Here is a 24,479-nt window from a genome sequence, read left to right on the forward strand (position 1 = left end):
AATCTAAATTAGAAACACAGAGATCAGAATTTATTGCTTAAAGACTCCATTACTAATCTCATTAAGGTAAATTAGAAGTGCAACCTATACTTTTACCACCAATTTTAAATTAAAAGAATAGCATTTACGACCCAGGATTTGGATGTTACCCAAAGATGTGAGTAACTTATTCCTCATTGAATTTGATGCTATCCTTAAAATAGGAGAGTTGTCTCTCACCTGTCTGGGACTCCATCTGTTTTCTTCAGAGAGCAAGTGACAGATATGATTTGCAGATGAACTCATGAGATGGCCAAAATTCCAGTCATGTGCACGTAAGTTTGAGGAATTGTGAATAATGTACACTCATGACAGATAAGGACATCACCTTTCCTAAACACTTTACTTGCGACACCTTGGGGGAACTTAGGGAATTCAGCCCTTGGAAATATTGTTGTTGCAAATTTAAACTCACAAGTTTCATTAAGAGACATGGCGAATTTTGTCTGTCGTATTGACAGTAAGTTAAGCCATTGAGTTTGTAGCAGATTATTAAGGCACCTTGGGATAAGCTTTGCTTTAACTAAAATTATATGTGATCCCTGCAAAATTGGCTCAAAGAAGGTTTGGAAAGTATCCAGAAAATGTGTACATGCTATTAGCAAACTCTGTTATTCAGGGCTTCTGTTCCTTACTGTGAAAAATAAGAGGGAACAATATTGAAGTGAGAAGACTGGACTGGTGACAGATTGGTTTTCCTTCTACCCCATTGTTATCTCAGTACATCTTGCAGTACTAAGTTAGCAAAAGGCACCTGACCCTCACTGCAATTGAATCTTGCCTAAATCGAATGCTAAGGTTGATTAAAATCTTCGAGCAGAGGTTGCATAGACTAAGATTGTATGCTGTTAAATATAAAGGAGAAGGAGATGACCAAACGGGGGCCTTGAGATGATCGGGAGTTTTTGAGAAGATGGATAGAAACTCTTCTGACAGGTGAATTTTGGAACAGATTGATGTAACATTTAAATTACAGCTCGCCCCCCTCTTAATTATGGCTGCTAGATTTAAGTCCAGCCAGCATGGATATGATTGTTTAAATGGCTTCTGGCTAACTCATAAGTTTCCACCACTGTGTTTCTAATTATGCTTCAACACACTAAGTATGATATAAATCTACAAGTCTCCTCCAAAAAAAAATCCTGCTGATTAATTTTTATTCTGCAAATATTTTAATGGTGACAATACCAAGGTGGCCAGATGGAGTTCAGATCTGGATTGGCCATGATCTAATTGAATTGTTAAGCAGGTTTGAGATATTCGTGTGTTCCATACTTCTGGGTTTGGGTCATTTGCGTCCTAGAGCACAAGATTGGGTGTGCCTTCATGGTGTGAGAAGAACTGTATGATTGAAAACCGGCTGAGATCTCTGCCTTGGAGGATGATACTCTGGGTGCAAGAACAAATCATGGCAGGAGTATTGTGCTTCTGCAGTATAGTGGGTGCAAAACATGGCAAGAGATGACAAACTGCATTAAATGAAGAGCCTGCAAATGCACTGTCAGATAAAAATCAATGATCGCACAGAATCGTGGTAATTTATTTATGGTTGCCTCATTATAGGAGGGATGTGGAAGCTTTAGGGAGGGTGCAGGGGAGATTTACCAGGATGTTGCCTGGATTAGAAAGCATGTCTTTTGAGGATAGGTTGAGCGAGCTGGGGCTTTTCTCTTTGGGGAGTAGGAGGATGAGAGGTGACTTGATAGAGGTGTACAAGATGATAAGAGGCATAGATCGAGTGGACAGTCAGTGACGTTTTCCCAGGGCGACAATGGCTAACAGAAGGAGACATAATTTTAAGGTGATTGGAGGAAGGTATAAGGGGGATGTCAGTGGTAAGTTTTTCACACAGAGAGTGGTGGGTACATGGAACGCACTGCCGGCAAAGGCGGTGGGGGCAGATACATTAGGGACATTTAAGAGACTCTTAGAGAGACACATGAATGATAGAAAAATAGGGGGCCATGTGGGAGGGAAGGGTTAGATCGATCTTAGACCAGGATAAAATGTCGGCACAACATTGTGGGCCGAAGGGCCTGTACTGTGCTATAGTATTCTATGTTGTGGGCCAGCAGAAACCATTTGACCCTTTGCCTCTAGACTGGCTGGACTTGAATGCATTAACCGTACTTTGCAGATGATACCAAAACTTGTTGATACTGAGGAAGAAAGCTGCAGACTGCAGAGAGGTATTCTTAGACCAGCTCCTTGGTCTGTATTGTGCTAAATGAATTTCACTCCAGAGAGAAGTGAGGTGGTGCATTTGGGGATGACAAAAAAGGCAAGGGAATATACAATAAATGGTAGATTACTGACAAATGTGGAGGAACAGAAGGATTTTGGTTCATGTCCACAGGTTCTTGTAGATAGCAGGACGAGTAGATAAGCTATCAGACAGGATACTTTCCTTTATTGCGAGACAAAGAATATAAGAGCAGAGAGTTCATGCTTGAACTATATAAGGCACTAATTCAACCATAGCTAGATTACTGCCTACTGTTCTGTTGCCACTCCACAGAAAAGATGTGGAGGCACTCGCTGGGGTGGAGAAGACATTTCTGCAGATATTGGCAAAGCTGGAGAAATTTAGTTATGAGCCAAGATTAGCTCGACTAGTTCCATTTAGAACAGAGGAGGATGTAAAGAGATTTAACTGAGGTGTATAAAATTATGAGAGGCCTTGATAAGAGGAATAGGAAGGGTCTATTTCCCTCAGAAGGAAGTCAATAAATAAGGATAAGGCATGGTTTCCATAATATTGATAAAAGGATCAGAGGGGGTTTTGGAAGTCTTTTCACTGGGGGGTGACGAAGGAGGCTCACTGGTTGAAAGGGCGTTGTAGCAGAAACATGCATTCCATCTGAAAGAAACCTGGATGAGTATTTGATGAGTAACAGTCTTCAGACCTGTGGACCAAGAACAAGGAAGCGAGACTTGTCGGAGGCTACAAAGACAAATCCTGGATAAAAATCACCCAGAATAATAAAAATTTATGGGACAGTTGGAAGCCATTTGACTTATTGCATTCAGATTATTGATACAACTTACGTGAAACAAGGGAATCATCATCAAGCTCTTCTGCAATTCTCTGCAAACATCCCTTTCAATCCCTCATGAACCAGATCAACATGTAATTCAGCTCATATTTACACACCTACTGCAATATCATAATATTATGTCTTTCTCATGCATTTCTTCATGCCACCTTCTCATGGGAATTTCTCTGAGAGGAAGCATTAATTTAGATAGCTCATTTTAATAGACACCCAGGGGAGGGGCTAGTTTCACACACCATTCATGTTCTGCAATAAATGATGATGGGGCTGTGCCATTTGTAAAGCTTCCAGTGTTACTGTATTTGTGAGCCTAGGAAAATGAATGCACATTGAAAGTATGGTCTGACTGGGCATGCAGATGTTGGGAAGTCACAATTTATTGCAGTGGGGGATTCTTTGAAGAGATGCCCTGTTTTAAATGTAACCAAACATTTACAGTCGCTGAAATCATTTAACCTGTCGAAACTCTGTGGGAAGTCATCAGGTCAATATTAAACCATCTAAAATTCAGTTCCATTGACTTCAAACAGGATTCAAATCTATTCTTTAATATATCATGCATTTAGTACATGCGGCAAAGGATGAATTTCTACTCCAACCTAGTTAATGAATAATTAAGTATTATTTGAACTACTCATAAGCTTGGAAGTAATATTGAGCTGATGATGTGAGAAATTAACTGAAGTATGCAAATAAAAAGGATATTAAAAATTCAACCTCTGGGACTCATTAGTTAAACAATAATGCCCAGTACAAAAACAGCTAACAAGCCACAGTCAGTCGAAATCCTGATGGGAAAATACAATGGAAGTGATTAAGAAGGGTAATTTGATAGCTGATTAAAATAATTTGGAAAGTGAGCCTGATCCTAAATGTCACCATTATGAAAATTGTCTTTAATGAGTGGTCTGTTTTCAATATTGCCACTTTTAATAACGTAAAATATTTGTGACTGACTGTTAATTTAATAGCTGCAGTGTCTACATGAAAGGAACAGGATTAATTGTTAAATATTGATATTAATCACCATGCAATGCTTTGTCTGGCTCCTCCATTCATTACTGTTGTCTCCTGTGTTTCATTCAAATCATGCACTTGTTTTGACTATCTGTCAGTCCACATGCACTTCTCTGAGCTATCTGTCCATCTTGTGCACTCATCTGCTGCCATTAAGCTATCATTCTATCTCTCTTCCATTTACCATTCTTTTGTTCATTTTCCAATTCTCTTACATTAGCTTGCTTCATCATAGAATGCATTCCGCTTCCATCTGAGTTTTTCTCTCACGTTTGACACATTGCATCCAGATCATTGATGCAACTCACATAAAGCAAGGCAATCATCGTCGAGCCTTTCACTAGTTCTCTGCAAGCATCCTTCCACTTCCTCATAAACCCGACCAACCTGTAACATCATGTTGATCAACATCGACTATGGCTGTGCATAGACTGAAAACTGGATTTCATAGGTTACGTCAGTGACCAGACTTCAAGAGTACTTGATTGGTTGCAAAGCACTTTAGAACATCAGATGGTCACGTAAGAACATAAGAGACAGTCGTAGCGATCGGCCGTTCTGCCCCTCAGGACTGCTCCACATTTCAGTAATTTCATGACTGATCTTCTACCTCAGCACCATATTCCTGTACGTATGCCATATCCTTCCATTCCTTTGAAATCCAAAAATCTAGCTATCACTGTCTTGAACCTTCACACTTTATTTTCAGTCTGAGTCTTCCCACTCCCTATAAGACTAGACACTTCAGCCAGGGGAAACAACATCCTTGCATCTATCCTGACAAGCCACATGACGATTTTGTATGCACTATATGAATGCATGTTTTACACTTTTTTTAAAGAATTGAGACATCTCATCAGAAACCAAGGACTGACATTACATAATGCTTCCTTTATTCTGTTAATAAATGATAAAGCCAGCCTTTCCAATAATTGACTTTAACCACAATCCTTAATCAAGATTCCACATGTGACATTCATAGAAATCATACTGTTTGCAGCCATCCAAGGCAAAGATTTAAATGATAAAAACCTTTTTACATTTGTGGATTAATTTAACACTTGTACCATTATCTAGGTTAAATTACCCCGATGAAAAGACCTTCACTTCATCCATCACCACTTCTTTAAAATAATAATGGTTTGAGAGGATTAGGTATTATGTTCTGTCTAGACGTCAGGGAAAAGGAGCATGTCTTTGAAAAAAAATGTATTTAATCATTTTTAACAAAGGGCTAGTTTGGAATATGTCAAACTCTATATTGGCACTTCTCAGCTGTGTCACTTGGTAAACTGATGTTTTTTCCACCCTCCCTGTGCCTCCAGGTGTTTGCTCCAGAGGAACAATAGAATATTGTTGTTGAAATTAAAGATACCACTTAAGTCTTTTGCATTTTTGTTAAACAGACTGTTCGGGGTCAAGCCAAGTGCTAAGCAAGCGCCTGTCACAACAGCTGAAAACATGAAGAACTCCACAGTCATCTCCAATCCCCATGCCACCATGAGCCAGCAGAGCAGCCTGGATTCTCCCCCTTCATGTTTAGGCAGCGGAGGCAGCAGCCCACTCTATAACAAGACCGCGGACATGATACAGTCTCCCTTGGCTTCCAGTCCAGCATCAGTCCATTCCAATGGTGCGCCTTGGGGCGCCAGTCTGACTAGCTCATCCACCATTAGTAAGGAGGGTCCAGGTTATCAGTCAGTAAACAGTCTGCACACCAGCTGTGAATCCATTGACGTCTCTCTCGGCAGTGGAGGTGGTCTCAGTCATCACAACTCAACTGGTGGTTTGATCCCTTCCTCCAAAGACGATTCTCTTACTCCTTTTGTGAGGACTAACAGCGTTAAGACAACTTTGCCTGAAAGGTATGAAATGAAGCATTCTCATGATGCAAAGTTATATATTTATTTGCTGCTATTTTCACCAGGAATCTCACTTAATGAATGTTAGTTTGATTTTGTCATTCATCCCAAACTTGGTAAAACGTGTGGTAAAAAGGTTTGTCTTTGGTCACTATGCTAAATGGATTCATACCATGTGCCGTTAGTTGTACAGTCACCATCTAAAAGAGTAATCAATGAAATGCATATTGGAAGGAGAGTACAGAATACTCTCCTGAGAGTACAGCTACAGCACATGTTTGGTACTATTGACCAAAGATAAATTAATACCAAAGAGATCAAAATATCATTATAACTTTATTGATGTATGGGTTTATCTTGAGCTTTTAAAATAGGTTCTGACATTGTGTGCACAGTGGTAGGGTGATATTCCTCGATCATTTCAGTGATCCCTGCAAATTTCAGTCACTGTGAAAGTGGAAAGTAGTACCATAGTTTGGAAGCTAGTGGACTGAGCAAGGTTTATGACCTGGATGAATGAGATAGTCAGAAGGTGGAATTCATGATAATGCTTGGAGAGTTTTGTGGCTGGCGGGTGAGGAAAACTAATAAATCCAAACTTCTGTCAGTATTTTTTGCAATTAATTATTAATCATAAGGTTAGAAATCTTGGACTGTATATGCTCTGCTGTATATGCCAAAAAACACATTGTGGGTGTCTAAGCACATTGAACTCAACTTCTGAATAAGTGAATACACCAGAGGATAAATTTCTACATGGCTCTTACATACTGCTAGCCCACTGGCTGAGATTTTAGGAATTACGCATTCCTGGAAACCATGGAATGTTTTGCATTCTTGTCCAAGACTGGCCTACTCCTGATTAATTCTCTCCCTATCAGTTTCTAAATGTAATTAATACTTAGAAGTGAATTGTTCCAGTGATCTCCCAAAGAATTGAATCTTCTGAATAGACAAACATTTTGCCATGTGTTTTATCAATTGCACCATGTGAATAAAATGTTACACTGACACCCCCTCCACGACATCACCGCCTGGAAACTCATTCTCGGTTGGATAACTTGAGTACACTGTACAGTTCCTCAGTTAATGAAATGAATTTCGGAGGCAGAAACTAAGCTATAGTTTCTGCCTCCGAAGCCATATATCCCATATAGCATGTTTAGGGATGAAATCTTAGACACACACATGGAACAAAAAAAATTATTCCTAAATTAATTTGCTGAAATTAGCAACTGTTTGATTTTAGCTAAATGACTTGGATTTTTTTCAAGCTGTCACATACAAGTCAACAAATACCATCAAACCAACAAATCAAATTGACAGTAGTTAGTGCTGCTGCCACACAGCTCTATTGAGCTGGGTTCGATCCCTGACCTCAGCTTGTTTGCATCTTCTCTCTGTGACCAGATGAGTTTCCTCCCACATCCCAAAGATGTGCTGGTGGTTAATTGGCTACATCAAGTTGCCCCTAGTGTAAGTGGAGAGCAGGAGAATTGGGACATGTGAGAGACAATAGGTTTACACAGAAACAAGTTGGGGAACGAGACCAATGGGATTTCTCAGAGAGTTCACTCAATGAGCCAAATGGCCTAAGTCATATGAAAAAATAAGAGAATGCTTAAAAAAACTTTACTGTAATTTCCATCAGCAGACAGGTTGCATATTGAGATTCGTAAAAACTTAAATTTTCAACACAAATATGAGTTCCTAAGGAAATCAGAAACCTATTAATGTTAAAAATCACTTCTTAAAAACTTTCCTTTTCATCAGCCTGGTGTTAGCTCTGTGTCTGGAGTTCTACCAGGCTCCCAGTGTTTAACTGAACTTGCTGATATTTCTAAGGCTGTGGGCACGAAGCACTTCAGTTCACGGTGATATCAGTTAAGATGCTACTTTTGTTTCTATCACTCTCTACTGCTCCAATAAAGCATGAATTTGTAACCTCCTGCCCTGCTCACAGCTGCATTTCTGCCCAGCCAGAAAATTATAGAGGGGATTGGCAAGGAAAATAAGCACTGGCCTTGGCTTCTTGCCTCCCTGTCCACCACAATTTCTGACAGACTCCAGCTTGCCTGTACAGTACTGTCAAGACATAGAGGTCCACCGGTATTCACTTTATCTCATCCCTCCGAGTAATGGCGGTCCATTGCCATCTCCTTAATGTTGTCGTCCAGTCCTTTCCCCCTTCTGACTCATATCACTGTGATACCAGACTCTCCATCTTTGTAGATCTATGTCTTTTGCCAGGCCACAGATCTTCTCTGTGTTGCTATAATGCATATCATAGAAGTTCCTGCACCCACATCCTAGAATTCCCTATTGCTGTCATCCCTTGGTGCAAAGAGCCACAGCTTCCATCTATGTGGCAATATTCTTTGAAAATTTCAGACTGATCATTACCCTTAACAAGATCCTCATGTCATACTTCTTTCTTTGAATAACTTGTTTCTATATTTACTATGTTCTTTCCCACAATAGATTTTCACTGGTTTATAGATTTATTTTTGCCTTATTTGTTCTAGATTTTGTGTTATTGGAAATTTAATTGAACCAAACGTCTAATTTTGCAATGGAAGTAGATGTACTTATTCTCAGAGCTGCTAACATTAGATTTTTTTTCTCTCATATCTTCCTTACCCAAGTGCTAATCTGTCTTCTTTCTCTTTGTTTTTCTCTGTACTGTTCGATTTCGTCTTATAGCCCTCTCTCTTCCCCAACTGCTAGCCCCAAATTCAACAGAAATACCTTACCAAGGAAACAAGACAGGTAATGCTCACAGTCTGAATCAGATAATTAATTCAATCAAAGGCAGCCCTGTCCTCAAGGATCATCTGGGTTTATAATTAACCTCGGGTCAAAACTTGCTCTGAATGTACTTTTAAAATTATATTGTTTGGTGTTAAGCTTCTTAGATCTCAAAATGACCCACTAATGTTTTGAGTTGAATAGTGTTTCATCTGGGCAAAGATATTTCCCAAATGAAAATGCTAATTTTTAAACAGATATTAAATCACACAATACTCGAGAGGAACTTTTCTGTGAGAACAATCCTTGTGAATTTAGTTTGAGTTGAACTCATTTGGTAGTACATGACATATTTTATGTAAACTTCCAGTGCATGTAGTAAAGGTTGAAGCTAATACATTGTCACTTGTTCAAGTTCCATCCTTACTCAATTTGCCAAACAAGGTCACTTTCACCTTGTCTTTCCTAGACCAGAGGTATGAGTCTGGATTGTCTGATGGGATGTTCACCCATAATTCCCCAATATCTTCTGCTCGCTGTCTAATGACAAGCTTGCCTAACTTCCAACTCCACACTCCTTGGCATTCTTTAGAACACAGCCCTCACCTATGCTGATGGTGTCACTACTTTCACTTCACAAGTGATTGATGTGGAAACCCTTGGTGATGTTCCTCAGCTGTGTCCTTTTTTCTGCAACGGGGTTTGATACCATTGGGATTTAATGACAAGTATCTGGTAGGAAACAGGAGTTTAAAAATATTTTTAAATATTTAAAAGATTGTTTTTGAAAACTCCAGCCTGCTTCTGTATTTTAAGTGTTTGCCCAAGCACTAACCTAGTAACCTCCCTCCTTTCACCTGTTCAGTCATGCCAAAAGTCTTGGCAGAATTGGCTTTCTGAATGGTGTGTGTCCACCAGTAGTGCGTTATACTTCTCAGTGACCCAGCGAAGGACCAAGAAACAGCTTGGTGGACGATAACTGGCTGAGTTATCAATCTAAGTCATCTTCAATCCAAATCCAATCCACCAATTCAGCTTCCTTTTAAATGAAGGCAAGCCCTGTAAGTGCTATGATAAAATCCATGATAAAGTCAACCAGATGTTCTGCTCCCCATCCTTACCCATTGGCTCTTATTGAAAACATGCTCAGCTATTCACCCACATAATAAAACACTTAAAGACAAGATTTGAGTGTTACGGATCCATGGAGATGTAACACAGAAAGAGTTAGTGAATTCAGGAAAGAGGAAAAAGTGGAGACAGGAAGGTGCAGATGAAATGAAATAGCTGGGAGTCTGCTGGGAGAGCAAGGTTGTGATAACACTGCTTGTCATTCATTCAAAATAGGCCCTGAAATACTCACCAAATATCAATTTCCTCCTGACCTTTTAAAGTTCACACTTTTATAAAAAGAAAATCTAAAATTAAAATAAAATTAGCTGGTTCCTCGCAATACTTCCTGTTAATCATGAGTAATCTCAGGTGATCCTTGATACATGGTACGATGGCATTCAAGGCTCTGGTTAATATCATGTCACAGTGGTATGCTGGTGAGAAAGTACAATTATGTATAAAGTTACTGGTATAAATTGCCAAGGAAATGTTCTGTTTCACAGGCAAAATCAGTGTTTAAGCTTTAATGAGTTATCCTGTGGACAAGTGGATAAGTTGAAGGTTAGGTTCAATCTGCACTGAGGATTCTGTACAGAGAAGGAACTAAAAGCTGAATAAATATGCCTAGAAATTCAACATTGGTTCTTAGCACTATGCATTCTATCTAGTTGTGTCTACATGTCATCCTCTAGGACAAGTTAATGGGATGAATTTCAGAGGCCAATTATGTTGCACTCTCACTACTATGTGGATTGCTTAACACTAACAACCAGAAATACACTTCAAGGATTGTTAGTCAATGTTGTCTTGAGACAAGAGCCCTTTATATCTTTTTACCTTTATTTAAATCTTCTGCACATTTACTAACTAATTTCCCTCATCTCTTTCCTTGACACCCAACATGCCAACAATATTCTTTCCAAAACAGGGACTTGCTCCACGTCTGTGCTTTTACTATTTGACTATTGATTTCTGCCATTACATTTTTTTCTCTCCCCTACTCCTCCAATTTTATGTTTTCTTCTAATCAATTGTTACCCCTAATGGACAAGTGATGGAACATAAACACAACTACAGATACACCTACATCTTTTGCTAGTCACTGTTTGTAAATTCCCTTTACTATTCTTGACTTATTGGCCAAGTTTCTCACTGTAGTTGGCTAGTGCTTCAAAGAAAAATGGTAATCACAGTGTATTTAGCTAACAACAGCTTAAAATTCCTGCATAGTTTTTTTTGTGTTAATAATCCCTCTTCTTCCCACAGCCCTGAGGAGATTATTTTCCAATACTTTGAAAGTTCTGAAGATGCCTTTTAGTGCCATAGTTACCATATCTATTGTTCAAGGAGAAGGATGAACTGATAGAGCTGTAGGCTTTTTCATTCACATGATGCCACGTGCAAATGGTGTAATCATATTGGTGTTCACTTTTTAATAGACACTGCATTCCAGTGCAATTGGAGAAAGAAAATTATGTTTGCCAAGTACTTTTCAATTGTGATGGTTCTCCTTTTTAGTTTTGTTATTTTAGAACAACCTTGCTTCCCTGCTTTATATCACTGTGATATTTGAACATTCATGTAGTAAAACATAAGTTAACAGGTGCTTCTTTTGATCATAATTATTCAAGTATAATTGGCTATCTCTGTTTGCATTTAATTGAGGGAGATGTACCTCCTTTTTATCACTTTTTGAAACATTTAGTCTTGGATGATTGAGAAGTGATATTCTTGATACTTTTTTTTAATGTCTGAATTATGTATGTATAGAGCCACAATAACATTCTCTTGTGCAGAATTGTTCACTGTGCCCTGCCAATATTTATTAGCATCAGTTCAATGGGTAGGACTGTGGTTTCCTCTGTACTTCTAATTTTACTGGTGGCTTTCTTAAGCTGTTGTGAAGTCAATTGATCTTTTATGCTTGAAACATTTCAAAGCCCAAATGGTTTCAGGCATAAAATCAATAGCAAATATTTGTTTAGTTTTGGATAGCTCTGACTCTATGCCCATTTCTGGAAGAAGATGTTGGTAGGTGGATCTTTAAATATAAAATCATTTCCTCAGTGCAATCAAATGGGATTCTTTTGGTAGCAGAGGTCTCCTAAGTCCCTGAATGATGGATGTTTAATGGCGTTCATGGGCCAAAAACTCTTTCAACAAATGCTTTAAAAACTAAATGCAGTGGCTGATACACATTGAAAATTACCACAGGCCTAACCGTGAACCCTAATTGATGAACTAGGTCATTAAAAAGGCATTCGGATCTTTGTTACTTCTTAATTGAAACTATACATTTCAAATGTTATGTAAAACTATTCCCTTAACCACAGAAGTGGCTCCATCATGAAGGTTACATTGACCAGATCTCTATTATTACTTGCAAAAGTGTCAATACGATTAAATAAATGCTCAGTAAGTGCTACTCATATATTTACTTTTTCATGAAGTGTTAAATTTTACTGCAAAACACTGCAAGTGAAATGCATTATGTCAGTGACTGGGACCAGGAAAACAAATGTGCTGATATCGACTAGAGAATGTTTGCATTTTATAAGTAACAATTGAAAATAATTTTATATATTTCATTGCCAATCAAGAAAACTTTTCGATACTTTTCAATAAGAACTCGCGAGATGATTTCTGTTTTTTCAATGTGTGACCAATGACCAGTTGAGATTATGATCCTTATATCTGTACCACAGATTTTGTAGTAATGTACTTGAAGTTCTTACGTATAGTTAAAATTATAAACCTCAAACTACCATTTTGTTTTCTCAAATCTAATTGATCATTGTACTGTATGTGTCTGAGAGGTTATGAAGCTTCTACACTTTTATTTTAAGTCATACAACAGCTTAACCTCCTACTTGTACTTAGCTTTCTTCTCACTTTCCTACAGTGATCCACAACTTGATAGGAATACCTTGCCTAAGAAAGGATTCAGGTATTGGTACTTCCCTCATGGATAATCGCTTTTGTGGCTCAGGCACCAAGCACTTTGTTTTTGTGGCTGTTGGTGTGGGTGGCATATATCCATTTTTTGTGAGCTTTCTCAATATCTTCATTTTGCTATTTTGCTTTAATTGTGCTATCACGCAGGCTGGATTATGGAACATTTTAAGCTGCTGCGGTTTTTTGCTTAACTTGATGTTTGTTTTGTGAGCATGACTCAAAAGTGCTTTTACTGACGTGGCTGTAGGTGGCTTGTCTGAGGCCTGTTTGCTTGTATTGCTTTCTCTCCTCACTTAACTCTAAGTTAACCTAATTTCTTTCCAGTGCAGTGATAAGTAAGAATACAACAACAACAATGCAACAACAATTCTACTTCTGAGTATTCAACAGGATCATAATTTTTCCAGAGAATCAGTTTGTACTCAGCTATCATTATGTCAAAGAACCAAGTGTCTGGTACATAAAACACCAAAAAATACACTGCAGAGGAACCTTGCTGACTTTCCTCTCACCCCCACACCGCCTTTGCTTTGAAAGAAGAAGTTGTGTGTGAACACTTTCATTGTCTTTGATCCATTGCACAATTTTCAGGAAATCAGAATTTAGATTTTCAGTTTGAATCTTGTTCTCCTGACTCCCAATGGTTTATAGAACATAGAACACTACAGCACAGTACAGGCCCTTCGGCCCACAATGTTTTATCCTGCTCTAAGATCTATCTAACCCTTCCCTCCCACATAGCCCCCTATTTTTCTATCATTCATGTGTTTATGTAAGAGTCTCTTAAATGTCCCTAATGTATCTGCCTCCACAATCTCTGCAGGCAGTGCGTTCCACGTGCCCACCACTCTCTGTGTAAAAAAAACTTACCCCTGACATCCCCCTTTTACCTTCCTCCAGTCACCTTAAAATTATATCCCCTCATGTTAGCCATTGTCGCCCTGGGAAAAAGTCTCTGACTGTCCACTCGATCTATGCCTCTTATCATCTTGTACACCTCTATCAAGTCACCTCTCATCCTCCTCCTCTCTAAAGAGAAAAGCCCTAGCTCGCTCAATCCATCCTCATAAGACATGCTCTCCAATCCAGGCAACATCCTGGTAAATCTCCTCTGCACCATCTCTAAAGCTTCCACATTCTTCCTATAATAAGGCAACCAGAACTGAACACAATACATTATTATTATACAATATATTATTAAGCAGTCAAAATATCATATTTTGAAGACTGCAAGTATCTGCCTAGAAATAGTTTTAAAGCAAGCTTCCAATATGAATATTTATTTCAGTTTGAGATCTTTGTGTTTTATAGAAGGGAAGGAAGTCCTAGGGCTTATCACAACTGTGTTGGTTCTCAAACGTGCCCAAGTTAGTCGGACACCCAAACTTTCTTCCTACAACCCTACAGAAGACTCTGTTCAAATACATCTGATTTTGAGAGCTAAAGTGCAAGTCCCAGTATGTACAGCAAGTAAGGGGATGCAGCCTAATGGTTAAAGTACAGAACTAACATCCAGAGATGTGAGTTTGGAATTAGAATTGATTTATTATTGTCACATGTACCAAGATGTAGTGAAAAACTTAGTTTTACAAGCTGTCCATATAAATTATTTCAAAACCTAGGTACATTGAGGTATTACAAGGGAAAAGCAATAAGAGAATGCAGAATAGAGTGCTACAGGTACAGTTACAGAGAAAGTGCAGTGCAAGTAGACAATAAGGTGCAAGGGCCATGATGAGGCAGATTGTGAGGTCAAGAGTTTATCATTAACGTACAAGAGATCCATTCAAGAGTCTTACAACAGTGGAATAGAAGCTGTCCTTGAGCCTGTTGGTACATTTGCATTCAGTGAATGCACCTTTAAGTGCCTTCTCTCACCAATAAACTCAGGCATCCAGCCATGAAAATTGCTGCATATAGTTATTAAATGAAAATTGGAAGAGTTAGTGTTGAACATGTCATTAAAAACCAATCTGGTTTGGTCAGGTCTGCCATCCCTACCTCATTTGGTATGTGACCATAGACTTCCAGTGAAATGGTCAACTCTAAGCTGGTCAAGCAAGCCACTTTCACCCGGAGCAAGTTGCAGTAACCTAGACAGAAATGTCCAATAAGTAAATTTGAAATATTGAGTTTCCTTCATCGGCTTTTCTTCTGAATTTCTAATACCTTCCTTTCTGAAAATGTTACTAGTTGCTGCCATATGTGTATTTTTTTTCTGCATTTGGGTTGAAACAGTGAAATTGGGCTGTCCGTCATTTCAGGCTATTCATAAATCTGGCCTTCACTGAAAATCTGCACACATGCATTGTTCACAGGGTTTGAGTCAGATTGCCCAGTATTGGCATAGAGGGAGGAGAGTGAGTTTTATTGTCTCCCAAATGTACGTTTGAATTAGCAGCAGAATTAGTTAGCATTTTTATTCTTTATTTCCCCAGCTGTTAACTTTGCCATTATTCTAACTCCAAATTTTGACCAAAAGTACTCTAAAAGAGTCTAAAGAATAGTAAAATCAGTTCACAACATTAACTGGATTGTGTGTGATGAAATAACTTCAATCTGCAGCATGAAAATAATCTTTCACTTAAAATTACGTGCTTCAGTCCAGCAAATCTATTTTAGGCCACTAGGTTGTTAAATTGATTAACATGCATGGAGGACACTGGAGCACAGCATACTGTATTCTGATTTTTGTGGCTGTGCTCATTTGAAGATGCATGTTGCATGTGCCAATATCTGAAACAATTTTGTGTACACTGGATTATTATTTTATATGTTTGTTAGAACTTTGAGTTTGTTACAGCTTGCAGTTATAAAACAGATATATTGTGGTAAAACAGGCCACAGTGCCTCCCAGGACAGTATTTGAACAAGTCACGTAAGAAGCTACAAAGATAAGTGACCAGAAGCTTGGGGAAGTTAATAGCTTTGAAGAGTTTCTTTAAGAGTTTTGGAGCAGTGGAGCTGTTTAAGGATGGACTCCCAGTGCAACTTTCCAAGTAACCAATGACATAGCTACTAATCTGAGTGAAGTGCATGAGGCTAGAATTTACAAGAATCACACAATATAAGCAGCTCTTCTGTCTTGCCAAGGGTAACCTTTACAAAACTGTCCATGTTTGCACTGTTATTCTTGTTTTTCTTCCAATCCCCAATTGCCCACCATTAACAAAATGAGTTTTATGTGTTAAAATCTCTCTTTCCATCATAGTATCATTCTCACAAGGAGATTGCAAACATTTAAAGCAATAAACTGTCAGAGGAAAAGTTCAATCTGAACAATGGGTTTTAATTTTTTATTCACCTTATATGCTCTTTGTTCCTCTTCAAAGAGCTGAAAGGAAGTAGGCAATCAGCTTTTTCATTGCAGGAAAGGCTGTCATTTATACAACACCTTTCATGAGCCTCAGAACATCCCAAAATCAATAAAGTGCTTTTTGAAATATAATCAGTGTTATGATGTTGGAAACTGGGCAGACAATTTGCACACAACATGCTCCCAACCTGTCTTAGTGATATAGTGACACATGGACCAATGCCTCTGCTCTTCTTTGAAATGTTTTCATGGGATCTCTTACATCCAACTGAGAGGGCAGAAGGGGTCCTGGTTTAGTGTCTCATCCAAAAGATGATATTCGTTCCTTGGAGGTATGGACAAGCTCATTAAGTCCTTTAGAGAACACAAAATATGACAACAAGACTTTGTCAATAAAATAAAACAAATACATATTTTGCATCTCACCAAATTTACTCTTGGTACATTAGGAATTAGAAATGTGCTGAGGTTTCTTTTTGGGCTTAGTAAAGAACTTGTTTCTTGCCAAGTCTTTCAGAAGACAGAATTGAAAGGAAGTCAGTTCTTGATTTATATCCAGGGATATTTGACAAACATTTTTTTAGCTGGAGATATACCAATCAAATGACATAGAATTTTGATTTAGTTAACTCTAAATAATTTTTGTAGACTGAATTGCATCTTTTTTTTATTCATTTGAGGTATTTCTGATAATCTTATCATTTACAACTGCACTGTTAATCTTAATAAGCTGTAATGCAGAAGAGAGCCATTTGGCCTGCCTCATGTGTACAAACCTGGGTAGAGCAACCTAAAACTAATCTCTCTGCATTGGTCTCTCTTCCCCCATATCTCCTCAGCTTGATTAGAAGAGAAATCCTGAAATGGTATTGGCGAAGTAAATCTATATCACACCATATGGCAAATTGCCATTCTAATTGCTGCCGAGAGGGAGATAATTAATTGTGCTAAGAAACTGGGCCAGAATTTCCTGAAGCAACTGATTTGGCTAGGAAGCTATAATTTGGACTGTTGTGCTCACTGATCCTCCGTTGGCAAAATTTTGCATGAAATTGCAGGAGCATCCAAATGGGCACTGTTGATGTGTGCCAAAGTGGGCTCAGCCAGTGGCCAACATACTAATCTCATTACACTCATGGCTGCACAGCTATAACTGTGTGATCATCTCTCGGTAGATTACCAAGCTGCTTTAATGTGGTTGTTTATCCAATATTAAATGCTGAGGAAGAACCTATTAAAAAGAGCTGGAAGATGAAAGTCCCACCATTGGAATTAGGTCTTTCATCCTTTTTATAAATTACAAATGTAACAATATAACAAGGTTATCTTGGAATTGCATAACAATGACAGGTTATTTGTAAAGAACTGTGCTACATATGATGTTGCCTAAAATCACCCTTTACTACAAAGCACGTGCTGACAATGGGAAACCCGCAGGGATATATTGGCTCATGTCTTAGTCCTAATGCGTGATTTTATGCCGATGATTGATGTTTCCATAGGTATACTCCTTCATCTCAACCACGAAGTAATGATGAGACAAAAGAGTGGCTGCGTTCACATTCTGCAGGTGGACTGCAGGAGAATATCAACAATTCACCATTTTCTCCAGGATCTAGTATCACCTCACCCTCTGGAACAAGGTTTAACTTTTCCCAACTAGGTAAGACTTTCGATCTAAATATAGACTTCCACATTTTCTTGCTACATTTCTGTACCTACTCTTGCCACATTCACAATATTCCTTTAGTCAACTGGGACTTCAATATTGGCTGTGCCGGATTAGTGAAATGCTGAATGTCTAGACAGCAAATGCAACCTAAAACTTGATACTTGAATAGGTAGAATGGACAAGAAGATTTGTTCTTGCTGATTTTCCTGAAGATTTGAATCACTGGAATTCAGAAAAGAGTGTTGTTGAGTATGGAATGGATCAAGTGGTTATCAAAACAATAAAAGTGGAGTCACAGAGAAATATAGTAGGGAAACAGGCCCTTCAACCCTCTGAGTACGTGCTGACCATCAACTGCCCATTTACACTTACTGTATATTAATCCCATTCTCCCTATATTCTAACAACAACCATCAGATTCTACCACTTACCTACACACGAGGGACAATTTAGAGTGGCCAATTAACCTATCAACCCACACATCTTTCCAATATGGCTGGAGCATCTGGAGAAAACCCACACATTCACAGGGAGAACGTGCAAACTCCACACAGACAGCACCAGAGGTTAGGTTTGAACCTATGTCTCTGGTGCTGTGAGGCAGCGGCTCGACCAGCTGCGCCACTGTGGCAGTGATGTGTTCCTTTGGCGTGTTTCTTGTAGCACCCCAGAAAAAGTGAAAGTAGAGGAATTCTGCAGTTTGTTGCAACCCCATAACCTTAAGAGGATTCATAAATAGGAATGAAAAAGCTGTTTGTGGAAACAGAGAAGCCCAAGGTGTTGAGGTTCATAATATATCCATTATTACATACCTCAAAATTAAAACAGTAATTCCAGTGGGATATATCCCAAATGCATTACATATTTTTGAGAGGAATTTTGATATATTGGAGTACAGTCTTAACATTTTACTGTTAGTGAGTGACTTTCTTATCAACAGCGAGTCCAACCACTGCTGCCCAGATGAGCCTCTCCAACCCCAGCATGCTACGATGTCACAGCGTGTCCAATCAGGATGGATCACATGATCCGTACAGCGATTCCAGATTTCGGAACAGTTCGATGTCCCTGGATGAGAAGCACAGGACAATGAGCCGCTCTGGATCATTCCGGGATGGATTTGAGGAAGGTCAGCAACTATTGCAATGTATTTCATACAGAGGAAAGCTGGTGTTTCATAACATTGGATGTCTTTATCAGAGAGTCTAGTCATTGAAAGTATTTTAATGGGCCAACAATAGAATAACATAGGTTCCTCATATTCACTTCAACACTGTAAATGAACTAAATACTGAATATTTAGGCCTCTTAAAAGAGATGAGTCATAATACCAAGTGCATGATGTTTTAAAGAAATACCTTCTCCAGATTTGTCAGCTATGAAAACATTGCAAGTGCACTGACATGCCTCGCTGAAAGACTCATGTATGTGAAGTCACGCCATCCTCTGACCACAAGCTGGGAATCCTCCTGTCTGAGCAGGAAACCTTATCCACAGCAGCTGGATTGGGGAGAGCAAGAAATAGCCTGGAGCTGGTCTCTTGGCTTGCTTCAATAACGGGATGGTGTACAGTTGGAGAACTGGGGAAAGTCCTAGCGGGAATCATTCTATTTGAATTTCTGAGTGTTTTATTTTCTTCCTTTTTCTGCCTGTAATATGAGAGTGTTGATGGCAAGGCCAGCATTTAACATCTGCCCTTCATTGTCCTTGGGAGCACACTGCTGAGCTCTTGCCTTAAACTGCTGCAGTCTGCGTTACGAAGACATTGTTGTGGTACTGTTGGGAAATCTTGACCCGGCGATGATGGCCCTATTGAAAACTTCAGCTGTGACTGAGAGCCTGAGTAAAAATGATAGGGAATGCTCAGTGTACCATCCAGTACACTGCTGGGGAAGGGGATTGGGATAGCCAATGGCTAGAATCCTAGTTGGACCATTGTGCCACGGGTAGGATAGGTCTCAGAAGTCTGGCACTGAGGGATATATAAGGATTGGGGGGGTTGGTGGCCATTGAAAGGAGCCTGATCATCAATGATGGATAGGAATTGTGGACATTTCGGTTCAAAACCCTGCATCAGGACGCATCGGTTTTGACCTGAAACGTTGACGATTCCTTTCCCCTCTCGGATGCTGCTCGACCCAGAGCTCCCCCAGCAGATTGTTTGTTGCCTCAGATTTCAGCATCTTGAGTCTCTTGTGCCACCATCAATGATGGATGGCTGGTGGGAGATGTCACGGCCGAATCATGGGTTTGTGGGTGGCTACTCAGAAGGTTTGGACCTGGGATCAGGTCGATCATGGGTTCTGGGGGGTGATACTCATAGAATCATGGAACGGTACAGCACAAACAGGCCCTTGGCCCACAATGTTGTGCCAACCTTTAAACCTCGCCTAAGACTATCCAACCCCTTTCCCCCCACATATCCCTCTATTTTAAATTCCTCCATATGCTTATCTATAAATCTCTTGAATTTGACCGATGTATCTTCCTCCACCACCACCCCAGGCAGCGCATTCCATGCCCCAACCACTCTCTGGGTAAAAAACCTCCCTCTGATATCTCCCTTGAACTTCCCACCCATTACTTTAAAGCCATGCCCTCTTGTATTGAGCATTGGTGTCCTGGGAAAGAGGCGCTGGCTGTCTACTCTTTCTATTCCTTTCAATACTTTGTACACCTCTATCATGTCTCCTCTCATCCTCCTTCTTTCCAAAGAGTAAATCCCTAGCTCCTTTAGTCTCTCCTCATAATGCATACTCTCTAAACCAGGAAGCATCCTGGTAAATCTCCTCTGCACCCTTTCCAATGCTTCCACATCCTATAATGAGGCAACCAGACCTGGACACAGTACTCCAAATGTGGTCTAACCAGAGTTTTGTAGAGCTGCATTGTAGAGTTGAGATCAGGGAAAATGGTTGGGGTTAGTGCAAAGCCAGATGGGGTCAAAGAGTGGCCCGAGGGATGAAATTTAAGTGCAGAACATTCTGGGTAGGGGCCTAAATCTGTTGCTCCATTAGAAAGACCATGTTGTCCCAGGAATGCCCAATAACAGGCACTCTTGGAACAAAGTAGATTATGTTCTCTGCAGTGCTCCAATGGGAGTGTGGCACAGGGAGTGGCATCATCCTGTATGTCAAGGGGCATGCGTGACTCACGCCTGGAGGTGCAGTGGATTTTCCAATGCACAGCAGAACAATCCTGAAGTGGTTGCTACTGTGTGTTGGTCTGGATGAAAATGATTTTTGAGTTGCATGATGCTTGAAAAAGGTTCCATTTTGCAGTTGAATTTCTGGGCATGTTTTATTTTGTCGTCATGTTGACCAGCTGTTGCTACACATTAAACAATTATGTTGCAGCTTTTAAAGCTAATCTCATTTGACAAAATTACAACACTGGCATTGTAGTACTTCACTAGTCATTTTCAGCAACCGTCAGATGAAACAGTGTGTGAGCTCATTGAAATTTCTCCTTTCGACTAACCCCCTGCAACCATTTCCCACCCACACCCCTTCCCCAAATGAGCGATGCTGGCTCAATAATGTTCTCGGCAATGCGCACATGCTGAGTGGTCCAGACTCGTCACCAAAGATGCTTACAAGTTTCTACAGATGTACAGTGGAGAGCATTCTGACTGACTGTATCACTGCCTGCTATGAAGACCCCAATGCTCAGGATTGCAAGAGGCTGCAGAGGGTTATAGTCTCCGCCAGCTCCATCATGGGCACAACCCTCCCCACCACTGAGGACATCTTCAAGAGGCAGTGCCTCAAGAAGGTGACATCCATCACTAAGGATGTCACCATCCGGGACATGCCCTCTTCACGTTACTACCATCAGGGAGGAGGTACAGGAGCCTGAAGACCCATGGTCAATGTTTCAGGAACAGCTTCTTCCCCTCCGCCATCAGATTTCTGAACAGTCCATGATCCCATGAACACTACCTCATTATTCCTTTGTTTTTGAACTATTTGTTTATTATTTCACTTCATATAAGTAAGTGATAATAAATCTGATTCTGGTCAGGCAGGAGGAAGTTACTATAACCACACCCTAACCTTAGAAATTTGATGTATTCTTCTGTTCTAACAGCATTAAAGCAGAAATTTGCAAAGCCCTGACACTGTTTTTAAAATTCCATTAATTTTAAATTCCAAATTGCGGTGTCTTCAATTTTGAGTTTCTCAGAACATCCTTGTCTGATTTCCTTGTGTGGAGCTGCTCTTTCGTCAATTTTAGTGCACAGTATTCTTTCGATCTCTTTCACATTCTCCTTGTGGACAGCATTTAGCCTTGTAGCTGTAACGTTTCAGCCAATCTTTAAAGGGTCTTTCCGCCATCCTGCTACTGGGAGTGTTGCTGGTGAGGGAATGGATGTTGCAATGATTGGAGGAAAGAAGGAATGGGATAGTGTGCTCTGGGGTCAAGGGAAGCTGGACATGCTTAGGTAGGAGACAGTTCTTCATGGAACATAGCTTCAGGGACCTTCCAGGGTGAGAGTCTGATGCTCTGGAAGAAAGTAGCAGGAGAGCTTTCTGCAAGGAGTATGAATGTGTGAATGCCTGCATTTGGGGGAAGTCTGCAATGCAGGGAAATTCCTGTGGCACTTCATGTCGGCTGAAGGAGAAGTAAGTGAAGTTTTCTGTCCTTGAGTATGGTACCTTGTGCTTTGGTGACTTGCCTAATGGAACAGTGTGCACCAAACTGTGAGATCTGACAGATATCATCAATAGGAACTTAGAATGATCCTCAGGGTAGGAAACTGAGAGTGACCACAGCCTTAATCTCAACAAGGAAAGCTGTTCCAACTCACATGTGGCTATCTCTGAGGCCACTGATCTCAGTGAGACCAAACATGCAGTCCATTTAAATAGCAGCATTAGTAAACTCTGGTTGTTCTGTGAGTGATGAAGTCCTGTCAATTCTCAGACCAGTGACGATGAATAACACAGAGGAGATGAATTCGGAATGTTGCATTATTGTTGACATCATTCTGGGGAGCTTTACACCAGAGAAAAGGTTTTAGGATATATGCAAATCCTGTTCACTGGTTGAATCTCCCGAAGGATGTGACAGTACCAACAATATGCACAATTTTACTCTGTCTTAGGCTGAATTAATTTCCAACTGCAGAGCAATGATTTTTTTTTGGAGATGTACAGAGGTTTGAAGTTCACTGGGAGGTAGTGGCAGTGGGGTGGCTCTTTACTTCCCTGGCTTTAAACAAGTGAAGGATGTCCCAGTGGAGTGACAACATGGACCACACTGGAAAGTAACAGATCTGTGGCTCACTTTGGTTACCATTATGCATGGTCATGGGGACACTGAACACAGAAGAAAATAGGAGCAAGAGTAGGCCACCAAGCCCCTCAAGCCTGCCCTGTTAATCAATGTGATCAGGGCTGATCTATGCTGACCTAAATTGCCTTTCTTTGCCAGTGCCCCATAATCCTCAATCTTCCAAAAATTTATCAACCTGCACCTTAAGTATTTCTAATAATCCAGTCTCCACAACCCTCTGGAGTAGAGAATTCTAAAGTTTCACTACCCTCTGTGAAAAGAAATTTCTGTGCACCTCCATTTTAAATGAACAGCCCCTAATCTTGAAATCACGTCACCTCGTTCAAAACTCTCTCACTAATGAAAACATCTCAAGAGATTGCAGATGCTGGAATCTGGAGCAACAGAAAATCTGCTGGAGGAATTCAGCAGGTTGAGCAGCATCTGTGGGGGGAACAGGAATTGTTGACGTTTCAGGTTAAAACCCTGCATCCAGGACCATATCGTGCCCCCTTCAGATCTTGCGTCTCTCAATCAGGTCATTCTTCTAAAGTCCAAAGAATACCCAAACTGGTTCACCTCTCTTGATAGGACAAGAGATTGACAGCCAAGTAACACAAAAACAAAAACAAAACATATTATTGTGCCACTTTCATGTGTGAAGTGACTCATGTTTGCCTGTGTTTTCTTCCACCTCTTAAGTTAAAAATACTTAGTTTACCAGAAAAATGTGTTTGAGGTTGTGATCACAAAATGCACTCATCGTGACACATTGTTTGTTGTAAACTAACTTCTCTTTCCCTGTTGTACTGATGCACGCTTGCACAACATTCCTTCAACGTTATTCAGCTAGGTCACCTCAAATATGACACAACACAATCTTCCGAAGGGATCAGGAAGTTATGCTTTGTTTTACATTATTTTGTCTGGCATTGTTACAGGAGCAGAACAACTGAAATTAATTATTTTTGGGAAACTCTTTGAATTTACTTCAAGGACCCTTCAGAACAGAAATTATTTTAAAACGCAGCCATCACTCTTGTAAAGTGCACCGTTGAAGAAAGCTGTGAACTAGAGTTTGAATTGCGGCTTGGAAAAGAATGAAAGTTCAATGCTGCATTCCTGCAAAGATCACCAACTCGGCACGGACCTGGAACCCTCCCTGTGTCGACAGCTCAGCAGTTCTTTGAATTAACTTACTGAGCTTTGGAAACATTCTTTGACACTTTTTCATTTCTGAAGTTAACACCAGTAAATCACTAAGCATCAACATGCATTGTGTCACGTACCAGCAACAAAAGAAACACATGGAGTCATGTATAAGTGTTAGAAACTATTTTATTAATAACTACTTATGATAATAAGAAAAATAAAAGTAAAAATGTTAGAATGTTAGAGGAAAAAATATGTTAGATCTTTAGCAT

General features: G+C 39.8%; 1 protein-coding gene across 5 annotated transcripts in view; it reads left to right on the top strand.

Annotated features, from left to right (window-relative positions):
- nav2a (neuron navigator 2a) overlaps positions 1-24,479 on the top strand; it is a 755,574-nt gene that overhangs the window by 660,046 nt on the left and 71,049 nt on the right. For 3 of the 5 annotated variants that reach the window (XM_052028895.1, XM_052028897.1, XM_052028900.1), the window contains 5 exons: positions 5,519-5,977; positions 8,678-8,743; positions 12,738-12,782; positions 17,609-17,769; positions 18,719-18,907. In XM_052028895.1, coding sequence (XP_051884855.1) covers positions 5,519-5,977; positions 8,678-8,743; positions 12,738-12,782; positions 17,609-17,769; positions 18,719-18,907 — 920 coding nt within the window. The remainder of the gene's footprint in view (positions 1-5,518; positions 5,978-8,677; positions 8,744-12,737; positions 12,783-17,608; positions 17,770-18,718; positions 18,908-24,479) is intronic. The other 2 variants (XM_052028896.1, XM_052028899.1) reach the window with 2 other exon arrangements.

The sequence above is a fragment of the Pristis pectinata genome, chromosome 14, assembly GCF_009764475.1.
Source record: "Pristis pectinata isolate sPriPec2 chromosome 14, sPriPec2.1.pri, whole genome shotgun sequence".
Classification (NCBI taxonomy): Eukaryota; Metazoa; Chordata; class Chondrichthyes; order Rhinopristiformes; family Pristidae; genus Pristis; species Pristis pectinata.